Source organism: Homalodisca vitripennis, chromosome 6, assembly GCF_021130785.1.
Source record: "Homalodisca vitripennis isolate AUS2020 chromosome 6, UT_GWSS_2.1, whole genome shotgun sequence".
NCBI lineage: Eukaryota > Metazoa > Arthropoda > Insecta > Hemiptera > Cicadellidae > Homalodisca > Homalodisca vitripennis.
The window spans coordinates 150,639,817-150,655,633 of NC_060212.1; the positions used below are offsets into that span (position 1 = coordinate 150,639,817).

The window sequence follows — 15,817 nt, forward strand, 5'->3', positions numbered from 1 at the left end:
TCTAGGGCTACAACTGTACTGGTCTCGGCTTTAAATACACGGTTTACAATACTAAATCTTTGTACATAACAAGAGCGGTAACTTATGACAGAGTGGCTTACACAACATCTTAACAACCAGTTATTCATGGACGGGATATGATTAGAGAAAAATTTATAACTGCACTAAAAGTATCAAGACAAAATAATCATAAGATCAAATAAAACTGATTAAACTTAAAAGTTATAAATAATTCTAAATTTCTAAAACAAAGGTTTTTATTTAATTAAAAAATGATTGTGCAACGAATACTCTGGGTTTGTTCAGGACATAACTCTACACTATTTCTCCTCAGCATAAAGTCATTCATAAAAGTATGTCAAAGCTAGGCAAGAAAGTTCTACATTAAATAACCAGTCAACCATCAGGCCATATATGACAAACAACATTAAAGGCTCTTAACATTGAAAATAATAAGAATTATGTTAACAATAACATCAAAATCGTAACAAGAAAGTTAGAGAAGACTAAGAGATCACATCTTAAACATTAAAAATATCAAATATGTTTTATAAAAAGATTGTTTTGTATTGTATGCGAGAGATGGACCGATACCAATTGCAGTACTGATACTAAAACTATAGCCATAATTCTGGACCATGAATTAAATCCTGACTCCTGTGTTATTTGTAACCCACCCAGAATACAGCCTGTTCTAACAAATTGTATCACCATTTTCAACAACAATGCTAGGACCCACCATCTTTAACTCCAGTAAACAAATGTTTTCAAATTAAATATATTTACTAATATATTTATTTTGTTAAGCTTATATAGTTGAACTAACTATCATGACTTGTAGATATCTTCTCCTTGAGCACAAAATTTTACAATTATTCCAAATGTAGTTGGCCTTGAAATTTTGAAAGATTTTGCAAATTGGCAAGACAGGGCCTTACATCAGCTTTATATATCCATTAGTTAAAGAAATCAAGTTCTACTCTTGATTGGGCATATAGTTCATCCAATGTGGTCGGCTAACAGCTCTCTCTGATTAACTAAACTCTGTAGCCAAGGCCGAGAGCGGACATGGATTTTTGGCCCACATGCTTGACATTAAATATGATAACCACTAATAAACCTGAGAATCAAAGTTGTGGAGCTGAAGCCTATCCATGGGTCTCCAAGCCCAAAACAGGGCTGTGTGGGATATTAAAGTTTCAGAGAGCCCAAAATCTCTATCACTCACCTACTCAGCATACTCGTGGTCCCTCATTGACATTCTGTAGGAGTTTCCAGAGACTAAGTATGGGCATAATTAGGTGGTTTTTAATGGAAACTGGTATTGGAATTGAGTGAAAATAGCAGTAGTATCAAGCATAGAGAATAGAGTATTGGAATCGACCCATCCCTAATTTTATGTAAACAAATAGTAGCAAAACAATTATATCTAAACTTTTTTGTGCTTATTAGTTTAAAAGAAGGGTTAATTTTTCACACTGGTTACAAAAACAATTAACTAGATCTAAAAATGTAGACTTTAAGGCAGTTTAATATGTAACTAACAACGTTTTTGGATCTAAATAGAAAGTAGTGCTTTGCAGTGAATGAAAGATTTTAATAATTGGAATTCAGTTATAAAAATATTGTTGCTAGGGTGATAAAATAAGATCAGAAGCAGTAGGAGAATCGTAGATTTTTGCCTCAATATGGAAAACAATTATTAACCCTTTTAACCCCAACGTCCGTACTATACGGACGTCGTAAAAATGGCGTCAACTCCCGACGTCCGTATAGTGCGGACGTGCACTTTTTATTACTTTACTGGCCACCTATTTCACCAAATGCTTTGAAATTTCACAGACTTGTGCACAAAGATATTTTGCATCGAAATTATTTAGTTTGTAATGGTTTGACTTTGTATTTTTGTCAGTCTGTGACTGAGCAATTGCAGTTCGTCTCGACTGACTGCTCACGCTTGTTGCAGACAGCTGTATATCACGTGGTTGTGAATATTCCGTTTTCTTTACAGTTTTAGGTTAAAGCAGTATAAAGTACGGCAGTTAAAGTTTAGTTTATTATTTGTTTTATTTCAAAATGAGTAAAAGACATCGTTCAAAGTCTCCCGTAAGTGGAAAATACAATAATTAGTAACCTAGTTGCAAATGGTGTGGATGTGATTAGTGACGACGATTTGAGTGATGGATATCTTGAAAATTTACATTTTGTAGTGATGTAAATATTGTTTTAAAACTTTTTTAAAATTTAGATTATGAACAGTTTTAGTTATTTTGTCAGAAATAACTTTGGTTTTATGTTTATTTTAACACTTTGAATCCCAAGCCCGAGCTCAGGCCGGGCTGTGTCAATATCGTCAATGACCCAAGCCCGAGCTCAGGCCCGGGCAGTCTATTTTTAGTTCGTGGTAGACTGGTTTAATTCGCATTACTGACGTTTTTTAGAGGTTGTGTTATGTTTAGCAAGTCATATTAGACTAATTTTATTAGTCTTTGGTTATTTATAAACGGTTACAAGAAAAAAAAAATATTTATAACAGAAATTGTGTAACAAAACAGCTGATACGACGCCGAGTCACAATTACGCAGTTGTCAGCTGGTGCCGTGACGTCTGCACTGTTTACACTAGCTTTGTGTTTTTACAGTGAATTATTAAGTTTTTTTAGCTAACAGTTGTTTATAAAATTAGTATTTGGAGTGCTCAGTTATAGTTTTTATTATGTTATTTATCTTACGTTAGTCAAGAACTACGTATTTGTCTGCTAGTGCCGTGCCGTGCCGTACGTCTACTCGCTTTGTGTTTTACAGTGAAATAAAAGTTGTTTTAGTTATAGTTATTTATACAATTAGGATTTTGTGTTGATCAGTGTTGTTTTTATTATGTTATTCAACTCAAACGCGTAAAATGAGTGAATTTTTGGATTCCAAAACAACGAAGCTTATCGTTGATACATTGTATCATACAGATTCTGACTTACAGGCAGACATTTTCCCGAAAACATTCCTCCGAACTGATAAGAAGGTCCATCCAACAAGAGTGTTGTAAAGTTTGTTCAGAGAAAAATAAACAAACAAACACAGGCAAATCTGGAAGAAAGAAACTGTGTGGTTTTGCCCAGAGTGTGACACTGCCCTCTGCCTTCCTGAATGTTTCAAATTATTTCACACTAAAGCTAACTACTTGTAAATAGGACTACATTCTCTCTATTCAACTTTTCATCTGTGTTATTTACCTTGATTATAAATAAATATATTAGAACTACAACTTCTTGGCTTTATTTTTGATGTGTAATATGTTATGGTTAGCTGAAAAGAATCATAAAGAAAAATGTATAAACAAACTTGTGCTTTATGTTCCAATTTTTATTCTTCAATATTTTACACACTTTTTATGGACTCAACATTTTCATTGATTTAAAAAAAGTTAATATATTTACCTTGGATATATATACATATATTTGGACTACAACTTCTTAGCTTTATTTTGATGTGTAATATGTTATGGTTAGCAGAAAATAAGTCAAGAAAGAAAAATTGAGCAAATAAATTTATGAGTTATGTTCCAATTTTTTTTTTTTCTTCAGTATTTTACACACTTTTTATGGACTGAATATTTGTATTGACTTCAAAAAGATATGTAACATTTTTAATAGTTTTATTTATATTTTTCTGCTTTTCAATTTGATATATTGGTTGCTAAGAAACTATAACTTAAAATTTTTTTACAATTTAACTAAAAAACCCTTGAAATGGCTGGGGACAGCACATATAAATATTACTAAGAACCCGGGGACTCAAAGTGTTAAGTACTGTGAATTTCAAGGGCTTGTTACATTGCCTTGCCCAGAAATGGCAAAAAGAAAAATTTACACGGCTTTACAAAAATTGATGTTACTCAATTTGTAAATAAGGTAGGCCTATAATTTTTGTTTCCTTTTATTAAGGTTTAAATATATCATAAATTAAATGGGTATTTTTGTGTCAATATTTATTTTTTTATCTATATGGTTTCCATGATCAAACTTGAAATTTTTTCATTTTTATTTATTTTTTATATATGTATATGCATTTAAAAAAAATTACTTTCAAAATAATAATTTTATTTGTATATTTCTGTAAGCTACATGTATAAAGAAGTAAAACAAAAAAAGAATTACCTAAATATCTTAAAAAATAACTGAGTTATGAATTTTTTACAAAACCCTTACATTTTGTCTGAAAATGGCTTGGGATTTCTGGCACATCACTTGATTTAATGGCCGGGGTTAAAAGGGTTTAACAATGAAACCGAATGCTATAGATAATTTTTCTTAGGGAGTTTCTTATCTATCAGAAGGAAAATTTGGATGTTTCCTTTGAGCTAAAATATATACGAATTCCATTACATGCAGGGGTTTCAACAAATTCTGATGTTTTTAGAGCTCTGAGTATTGTTTCAAAAACTATTTATTTCTGTAAATGATGTATTAATTTTAAATTCGTAACCGTATTAGGTCAGGTAACAATTAACATGGATTTCCCCCTTGGCATAGAGCTGCAATCCATCTATGGTTAGTGTTTGGGATATTTGAGACAGTCGCATAAAAGGTGGGGGAGGGGAATTAATTCCCCCAGTGCAACAATCCTATTTACACTATTTATTTGAGAGAAAATGATATAACCATTGTATTTAAACTGTACCTTGGGTAATTATTGAAATACTTAATAAAAACACTTTTAATAAATTCTCTTTACAAAAAAGAGAAAACAAAGTTATGTGGGAAATCCAGTATCTGAAGAATCAAAGACAATGATGAGTTTGAGTCATAAATGAAATGTACCTTCTTTAAAATAGTGCAATTGTTTGGTGGTTTCTAGTTCATTGAATTTCTTTTTATTTAGGTCACAACCAGAAGATAAATTCTCTGCAGATCGAAAAATGTAAAAATGTTTGTATTTGTACAAGAAGAAATTATCTGAATTTACAGAATGAAAATTGGGCATAATTAGGCCAAATAAAACAGCAGAAATAACATTAACTTTTTGATAGATGAGTTATAGCTTCGTTTTTATTGATTTATTACCCATCACACATTGTAGCAATCCCAGAAGAAAGGATATTCAAGGACATTCACGATAAAATCCAATTTACACAGACTTATTTTTATTTCTAAATACACATTTTTTCAATCTGGTCCTTATATAAAAGAATCAGAAGGTTTCCTGAGGCATGACCAAGCCAGGTTCTCAAAATCTAGTCCTCACCCTGACCTTTTGTTAATGGTCATTGTAAAAGCAAATTGCACCAGAAATTGTAAATGTTTCAATTCAAATGGCATGTCTGTTGAAATTATTAGAATACATGGCCACACTTAATGGAACATCTTCACTCTTGAATTTCCCATTCAGAATTTTAGCTTATTGTTGCTGTGTACGATACTGTTCTTAGTTGTTTCATAGAAAGTTTCATTATTTTTCAATAGGTATCATCAATACCTCAATAGTGCTACGTGAATACAACAGAAATGCTCTGTGGGCCAAATTATGCTAGGAGGCACTCGTGTTGTACCTTAATAGTTATCAAGTATCAGAATTGACCCATCCTTAATTAGGATGTTTACATCAAACAGTTGATTACATCTAACAGAATTTTTCTATTAAAAACTCATGGAAACTTCTCCAATTTTAGAGTCCAATGGGACAGAGCACTGAGATCAGTAGGATAGATGTACTATGCCAGAAACCTTAACGGAATTGTACTTAAAAACTTCCCAGAGTTAAATTGCAATTGGATAAATGGTGTTGTAATGAAGGCATTAAGAGCACACAAACATGCATTCGATTTTATTTTTATGGAATATGACTCGAGGAAATAACTTTTATTTTAATAAAATGTAACTCACAAAAATAACATGCTTTAATAAAATATTATTTAAGAAAATTAATTTTATAAATATAAACTTGTAATTCCTTTAAAATATCTCTTGTACATATACATGTAAAAGGTTTACAGACCATTTCATCCATTTTTGTTAGGATATTAATATAAAATTATACAGTAGAACTCCGATTATCCGAACCCCTATTATCCGAATCCCCAATTATCCAAATCACAATTCGGTGAAATTATGTAAAATTTGAAAGTCGTCAAATAACAGTGACGGCGCCCGCCCAACGAAACGTGCCATGACGTAGACAGGGGCAGGAGCCCGGCGCGCCAGGCGTACGTCCCCTTACCGTGGTAACGTGACTCCCGCATGCTATATTTAGAACACCCCGCCCTTCCACCTGCACATCGACTGCAGTCTCGCCGCCCGCCGGTCAGTGCGCTTGAGCCGTATGCCAGTTCCGTTCGCGTGTGTATTTAGCAGTCGAGTTGCGTTGTACCTTGAGAGTTGCGTTGATGTGTGTAGTGTTGCATAGCCTGATATTATAAAATCATTAACGATGAGTGCAAAACGTCCTTTTTTTGCATAATTTCCATGCTAAATCCAACTATCCGAATTTTTGCATATCCGAATCGGCCTGATCCCCAATTAATTCGGATAATCGGAGTTCTACTGTACTATAAATGCTTACAACTCCTCATGCAATTGTAAAAATTTCTTTCTTTCTTCTGCCTTCTGAGAATGTATATTAAATGGTTTTAACTAAAAAATTAGCCAACTGCAAACTTATTGCTCCACTTTTCAATCCTTACAAGGTCACTTACTAGTAATAGTAGTAACTTATTCAGTTGCTGCATGATAAAATTCTTGTACAGGCCTTTAATGGAATAAATTTAAAAAGAAGACACCAACAATATTTCAGTCAATAAAGGATACATAGTATTAACCCTTTGAGTGCCACAGCATATTTTCCCAAGTCATACGCATAAATTGCCGGAGCATTTCCTTCTGCTTTGCAAGCATGTGGGGAAAAAACTATATTTAAAAAACTATTTAACCGATTTGAATAATTTTTTTTTAGTTTGTGTGTTATAAAACAAGTTATTTTTTCTATATAATATTATAATTTTATTTCTATTTACACAAAAAGAATATAGGTTATAACAAAAAACTAAAAAATGAAAAAAAATTTAAGTTTGAACTAAAATTTTATATATACAATATTTTTTAAATTTATTTTTAGCTATACCATATTAAAGAGCATGAAAAACTGAATAAAAATCATGCATAATATGGTGTGTTACAGTAATATTTAACCAGATACTGCAATATATACAAAATACAACAAAAAGCAATTTTTGTTCAAGTTTGTCAAAAGTTTAGAAACAATATTATAACTATCCTATTTCACTCAATGAAGTAAGATGACTGTAAAATACTAGTTATATAAAAATATACACAGGCCTACAATATAACCTTACTTCACCTAAAATCAATAGTTTGACTGGAACTTGCGTTTTACTTCGTCACCAATCCAACAATAAAATATACATCACTAAACAAATAAACACGAAAAAAGAAGTTTATAAATGCATTGTAAGTTTTACTGAACACAATTGCAGAATAGTATAACTACAAGGAGGCGGTGAACAATAAAAATCAATCACAATTGATTGTTCGAAACTTGTAGATTGCCGTGAAATAAGTTATTTGTCAAAACAAAAATGAATTACATGTGATATTAATTAAATACAAATCGTCTACTGGGTAGATGCCGGCAATTTATGCACATTTCACAACATCTACTATGTAGACGCTGCGGCACTCAAAGGGTTAAGTCCCTATACTGACACTTAGTACTTAAATTGCTGTTCACCTTTAAAAAAGCTGTCATCCAGCATAAAATCATCCAATTATTTCAAAACATCTTTAAAAAAACCAATTAACTGCTTTAAGAATATGTTTCCGATGAAAACAATTATAAGATACCAACATTTTACAATACCAAATTCCCATGGAAGAAAGGTTATCATTTAATCATTCCTTCTATTTAAAATATACTCATGTCATTATATCATCATTAGGCCATGATTAGTCATAACTAGAACACTTTCCTTGATTTAAATCATCTCAATATGACTTTTGTTTTCTATGTTTCTTACATTCTTTTATTAACAAATATTCGTTGGCTCATTTCTGATTTTAGAATGCACAAAATACTCATATAAAACATAATTACTGACTTTAATTAAACAAATAGTAATAATTTTAAATTGTTAAATAAATAAGAGAGTTCCAAACAATTTTTAAAGTGCTAAACATAAGGTTTAGAAGTAGAATTAAATTTTGGTAATAGCTTTAAGACCCACAAGTAACAGTCAAAAGGATAAAACAATAGAGAAACTAATTTGACTTGAAGCTGCAATAGCACAGTTGCATTACCACGTTGGAATAGGATAATAATCAACCATTAATCTCGACAGACAGCGAGTGTAAAAATATCTTAACCATACAACAAAAGTAAGATTTGTAACCTTAGTCTAATCTGTGATCTGGAGGGTTTTCAAGCATTTCCATGAGAAAGCCGTCTATGGAAGCATCTCCGATGATCTGATAGAAGAACAGGTGTTCGAGACACTTGAGGCTGATAGAGCGCAAGGCGGGCAGCCGCAGCAGCAGCTTGGCAAATCTCCCTGGTTCCTGGGGGTGTGTGAGTCGCGTGTACTCCTCCAGCGTTGCGTACACTTTCTCCCGCAAAGACTCCACTTCCGCCTGCGACTTCAGTCCCCTTACAGCTGTTTACAAAATATATGTCTCTTACTCCAGGATGTAAAAAATTATGACAGTGAGAAACAAATAGAATCTGCCTTATTCCTGCCATAATAATCTATGCACAGTTAGGAAAAAATTATTAATCAGGGCACGATCAAATACAAAAACTAATCTGTATGCCAACACTGAGCTACCCACAATATCACTTCTTTCAACAACTGTTTTATAACAAGAGTAAAAAAGGCCCTTCCTAATCAAACTAATTAGTTCCAACTGAGGAGAGAGCTAATCTACAAGTGGGTAACTAAATCCACAGAGCTACATAACCTAAAACATAACATCATTTTCATGTCCAACCCCCACCTTCCATTACAGGCTTACTAAATAATAACTGGTAACATAAAATGTATAAATTGTGTAGGCCTAGTGTAGTTGTAAAATAGAATCTGTAAAAGTACAACCTTACAAGAAATATCCCGCTCATTTCTTTTATAATGACACTATGTTAAGAAGAACAACCTTCTGATCTGGTAAAGCCCAGTCTTTCTATCAAATCATCACTCCGGAAGCAACACTAAGGTTCTTATACGACTAAGTACAATTTATAAGCTTCTTGTCCTAAGAAAACAAAAAAAAAAACATAGTATCTTTTCTGCCTTCAGTATATTCCTACCTTACATATGGCATCGAATTCTGGAGTAATTAAGTTGAAGTTAAGTATATTTAGTGTTAATATACACATTTTTTTACAAAACAAACAGAAATTTTAAAAATTCACCAGTAAATAACTAAGTTATAGTCATTTATAATAACCCTAAGCAAATTCCTAAAAATAGCACAGCACTTTTGTAAAACACCTGACAAAAATTTGGCATTATTGACTAACATTCCATAAAAATGGCACTGAAAGGCTTAAAAACCAATTTAATTTTAAAAACCATTAAATATATATATATATATATATATATATATATATATATATATTATTATTATTAATGAATAAAGTACAATTAATTAATTATTATTTTTTTCTATTAGTTTTTTAACAATGGAAAACTGTCTGCGTAGTAGCTGTGTTATATGCGATCACCTGGGCTCATCTTGCGAAACAAATCCAGATATTGGTGAAATAATAAAAAGTAGTAATTTTTTAAATGAAAAGGTTAAAAAGCAATTAATATAGGTCAAACGGGAAGAAAAGAGAGGAACAAAATCTTTACAAATTAAAATTATTAAGGAAAAATAAAATAAATCCTCTCATGGGGAAAAAGTTGCAAAATTAAAATTTGTGATGTTATTCCTATTGATCCATTGTTGCTGTTTCCAACGTATTTGTGTTTTGATGAATAACTGAAAAATTATATGAATTATGAACCAGCACCACATCTGCTTACTCTATTTGAAAATGGTGACTTGCGAAAGACAAAAAATCCATATTTACCAATTATTTCCAGAAATTTCTACTAATTTAAAAAGTTTTGAAAATGTTCACTACATTGCATGTCGTCGTAATTACTGAATAGCTTCAAACGTGAAAGATCAAATGTTGAAGAGATATTATTCTCAAGGAAACAAACTTCCAAGGATTATGTAATTATAGGAATCCTTTATAATAATTATAGTCTCTGCATTCTATAGCCACTCCAGACATCTTTTCTTACTCTCCAATCACATATGTTGGTATAGACATGGCCAGGAACTCTACCAAAAGATACTGACAGATTTCAATTTACTATGGATTCGCCGCACAGTGCGGTCACATGCGTTGTGGTTCCATCACATCAGGTCAAGAGAAAAAGTGTAATATACATATATCTCTGCTGTTGGGAGAACCAAGGCCATTTTTAACAAATGAATAGCCTTAAAGAAGTATTTACAAAATTACGCTGAAGATACCCCATCTGTTTTTGCTTTGCATAGCCACAAAACAGTGCATTGGTGAATGGCTCTACTGGCCATTGGTAGTTCAAGCAATAATGGTAGATATTTAGAACATGCCTATATATAAACTCTATAATGTTGACTGCAAGCTCAGTAGTAAGTCATGTAATTTATTACAAGAATGAATCATTATTATTCATTAATACTGAATTTTTCTGTAAAGTTAAGATATTTTATTACAATCTTTATATGATGCGATTTTTTTCATATCGGAGGTGGCTCTGGTCTTATTTATCTCAATTAATCAAACTTCTACTACAATAGTAATTTTGGTAGCAAAACCAATGGAATAAAAACCTTTTAAGGATAAAATAATAACATTACAGGTATTACCAGTAATTTATGTAAAACAAAAAATTCAATTAAAAAACTAAAGAATATCACATTTTTCTATTAACAAAATGTTTGTTTAAATAAAAACATTTATATTTTTATCATGCAGTTTATTCTTATTCACACAATTAATCAAGAAGTAATTGTTAAACAACTTTGTTTATTTCTATCACAAATTGTCGCCTGACACACAAAAATTCTGTTCGCATTAGGGATATCTGCAGACATTCAATTTAAATCATTATAAGAGACCACCCAAACAATATGAAGATCTTAGTATCAACATGTCCCCCAGCATAAAGGTACATTTTACGTGCAAGAATACACAAAAACACACAATTAAACTCAACAAGGCTCTTGAAAAACCATTAATGTTTTGATTCGACACATCAAACATTATTTTTTTATAATTTGTTTTCATTACTAATTTCTAATGATTAAAATAAAACATTCCAAATAATTTCATAAAATACAAGCTTCAATGTACTCTTTCTGTAAGCCTAACTGGATAATCATTATTGAGAAAATATACTTCAAACTTGTAGTTATATAGTTTTTTATAAAACACTTTATTATAATGATTTTTCATTTAATAACAATTTAAAATGTCAATTCAAATTTGGGTGTTAATTAACCTTTTATAGGTCATCTATATCTTTGGTTTTTTTGCTGTAACGGATACTGGCTAAAGTATTGACCACCGCTCAGGTCACTCTGGTGCTCAGGTTTATTTTTGATATTTTTCCGTTAATGCATACTGGCTAAAATTTACCCACCACTTATAAAGTTCATTATTACTTGAGCGGTCAAGCTAAACTCTATTCTATTGTCATTCAGCTATCTAATGCTGACTCAATAATGATAACAGCTAATCAGCGTTCCTGTCTGGACTCGCTCGGTGCTGGCAGTGGAAATGTGTCTAAGTGGTCAAATATTTAGCCAGTAAGCTTCTGAGCCCTATGGCAGTTGCATTCTTCTTATAGACACCATATCAATTTGATCACTCTCAGTATTAGGTAAGTGATTTACTATTTATTAATATAGTGCTTTATTTTGTTATAGTTGGTGAATATGTTATGAACTATTCATATATTTTGCATGAGCATTATGTACCCGAAATTAATTGTTAATTGAGGTCTCATACAAAAATTTTTTTTAACCAGCTTGGGAAAAATATTTTATAATATAATTTTGCTCTCTACATCTTAAAGTTTTTATATATATTGGATCCTATTTAAGTGCTTTTCAAATTAATATTAATATAAAATGGAAAAACGTTTGCGCCCGCGAGTTATTAATGAATTATTACAAAGCCTGTATGAGAATAGGTTATGAGAAATAGGTTGAGGATCTGAACCAATTATTAATTTTTTTATCTTCACAAAACATTGTATTTGTCTTAAAATATGTCCAAGTTAAGTTGGCATCTTAAAATATGGTTCTAGAATAACAATTATAATTTTTATGTATTTTTACAGAATGGATTCTGACGATGAACAGGAATAAAAAGGGTGAAAAGGTTTCAGTAACATGTCCTCAAGCAGTGGCTGACTACAACAGGTTTATGGGAGGAGTAGACTATTTTGATCATCTACAGTCATCATATAGCATTATCCAAATATCACGAAAATGGTGGATTAAGATGTTTTATGTTTTCCTTTACAGTGTTATAGTAAATTCCTATACAATTTATAAGTTTGTAACTAAAAGAAAGAGGGGCAAAGTGATGACACAATTAATCTTCCGCAAGAAGTTGGCTGAGGAACTTATTGAAAACTTTACAACCAGAAAAACGCAAAAGTCAGGTTGTAGAAAAGGGAAAAAGTTTCATGGTAAAACCGGTTACTGATATGGAAAACAGTGATGTTGGGTGCCACATGCCAATTGCTTCCTCTTTTAGAAGATGTGCGAGGTGCAGCACTAAGGACAAACCGGAAAGATCCAGTATTGAATATGCAAAATGTAAAGTCGCATTGTGCTTACCATGCTTTGCACCCTTTCACAATGTTTAAAATGGCAGGTGTAATAATTTTATTTTATGATTAAACCGTCTAAAATAACGTTTTGTATTTGATCTCACACATGTTTCTTGGGACTTTTAACTATGTACTCCACATCATATTAATTATGAATTGTAAACAAAAATAACAAGTAACATTTTACCTTCACAGACAACTACAAAGCTGGCTGATAGAGCAACCAATATATACAACTCAAGAATTTTTTTTTTTTTATTTGATTTGATCTGTAAAGCAAGAAACCTCAAGATCATAAACTTTGTAAAATTGACGCCATTACAACATTTCCTTGTGATTTTGTAAATAAAGAGATTCTGATTTCTGATGTAGCATTAGTATTTTACTTATTACTAACAATATAAGCAAATAATTTCCATTTAAATACTTTAAATTTAATACATTTAGTTATACGTGTACACATTTTATACTCATATACTCTACTTCTACTATCATTGCACTGCCTACTGGTTATGTAGAGACGGTTATATTCATTTTAATTATTAATTTACAAAGTATTTTATTTTTAATTCCTTGGTGTTTTGTTTAGAGTAAGGGTGTCTCTATTTTTTGTAAAATTATTTTACTCCAACTATATTATACAACAGGCCTGTGCAAAGGGGTTTTATATATTTCATAAACTTTTATAGTGTAAATTTTAATAAACATATATTTCTTTATTACAAATCAAAATACATTCTTATTATTTCTGAACCTCATGTGACTATTTTAGCTTAAAAAGTAGTGGTCAATAATTTGACCAGTATTCTTTAAAAAAAGTAGTGGAAGCGTAGACGCTTACTGGTTAAATATTTAGCCACCACATGGGAAACATATAAAACTGTACAACACTTTTTAAATGTATTTTTAGGTCTTATTGGAGCAATAATAAAACCATATATAATGGCAAAAAGAGAGATTGTTGAAAAAATAGCGGTGTTCATTTCGAGCACTTTGGTGGTGGCTAAATAATATTGACCAGTGAACGTTAACCCAAAAGTTTGCAGATTTTAAGTGAGCACTCAGAGCTCAAAGCAGGTAGCTAAATATTTAACCAATAATCTATAAAGGGTTCAATCTTAGTATAAGTAACCTGTTGGCATCTTACTTGGATTGAATAGGATGATGGATCTCAGGCATCCAAGCTCCGTCTTGTCCATGTGCATGTCCCGCATCTTGCTCACCAGCTCTGTCAGCACTCTGTCGAAGATCATACCGACACCGGCCTGCTGGGCAGAGTTGCGATAGATTGTCACACCAGTCGCCAGAACAATGCCGTCTCTCACTCCTATAGAGCGGTGGGAGAATGCAGCTATCATCAGCTCATTCCAACCTATATTGTCACATCATAAAATGTAGTACAGCTAGGCATAAATATAGCCTATTTACTCTCAGATGAAATAAGTTTAAATACCCGAGTTTGAAAGCTGACCACAAAATAACTAGTAAAGCTACAATAATGGAAGTTACATTAAAATTTACCTAGTTTATTTCTGCATTTAGATATAGATAAAGGCAATAATTTACAACTTCCACTTTTTATGTCGATAACAATGAAAAAGGTATGGTTTTTGGTGCTTTTTAACCAAATTGCAAACTTTAAAATTTTATAACTTTTAGACTTGTGAAACCAAATTTTTAACTGGTGTGAATGAGGTAATACCAACTCAGGCAGTCTAATGGACAGCACATTCAAACAAGCAGGCACCAACTGCAGTAAATTAACAAAACATGATAGATGAAAAAAAAATTATTTTGAGTACTGTTTTTCAGTATTTTAGAATAATAAAAGTGTGTTAAAAAAGATGTTTAATAATATACCATCTTAATTACTATCCTTGACTGATCAATTCAAATATTTGGTGCTGTTACGGAACTCTTAAGTCATTATCTTGGAAGTGTAATTTTATAAACCATTATTTATAATTGAGATTTAATTGAGTAAGGTTTTATTAATTTATTGTGGCTGGTGCCTGCTTGTTTCAACGTGCAAACCGCCGCAGTCCAGTGTAGTGTTGCTTCGAGCACACCAATTAAAAATTTGTTCTTTCTCGGACCACAAGTCTCCGAGTTAAAAATTATCACTGCATTCATTTCTGAACACACTGACATTTTTAAAATATTGACATCATTTGTATATTGAAAAATTAAAAACAGTGATTTTTTATGTTTACTAACAAAATCACTAAAAGTGCCTGCCGTTTTAAGAAAAATATTATGCATTTCAGAGAAAGACACAACGAAAAGATTGGATAAGAAATTTGCTATGACAGAAACTATAAAAGAGTTAAGGCAGTGGACACATCACATGCAAAAGTTATAATGGCTTATAATTAGCCACATGGGCCACGATTTATTTGAAGAACTAGCAGTACTAAAAACAACTTTCTGTACCTACAAATTCTTAACTCTGTTGAATATGTGTTACGATGAATATAGGCGTAGAATATACACTTTACGAGTATGACACTCAATCAGTGCCAGATTTACAGATTTTGAGGCCCTAGGTCAAGATTTTTGTGTGGCCCCCCTCTCCCTTAACCCTTATAACGTCAGTATATCTTTTCACGACTTCCAGCAAACGGCACAATATTAAAAAAAAAAAATTTTAATGTGTAAAGTTCATTTTTATTTTTACTTTCTATAATTATGGTAAGTATAAAAAAGTAAAAATTTTAAAATTATAAAGTCACTGTACTCAGGATCATCAATGTTACGAGACATGTTATTTATCACTAATAATGAACACGGTACTTTGGAATTATACCGACCACACCCAGACATGAATCGTTATTTGACATTTTTATTCTACTGATTACTAGATCAGCGTAGAACAATATTTCGTCAATATAAAACAGGAATTGTCTTATCGCAAACCCCTCCCCATCTTCAG

General features: G+C 31.6%; 1 protein-coding gene across 1 annotated transcript in view; it reads right to left on the bottom strand.

Annotated features, from left to right (window-relative positions):
- Nucleotides 1-8,088: 8,088 nt before the first annotated feature.
- Nucleotides 8,089-15,817, bottom strand: part of LOC124365012 (retinoic acid receptor RXR-alpha-A) — a 28,002-nt gene continuing 20,273 nt past the window's right edge. Inside the window, exons 4-5 of the mRNA XM_046820889.1 lie at nt 14,033-14,257; nt 8,089-8,658 (exon numbers count right to left, since the gene is read on the bottom strand). Of these exons, the coding sequence (XP_046676845.1) occupies nt 8,399-8,658; nt 14,033-14,257 (485 nt within the window). The 3' untranslated portion in view covers nt 8,089-8,398. The remainder of the gene's footprint in view (nt 8,659-14,032; nt 14,258-15,817) is intronic.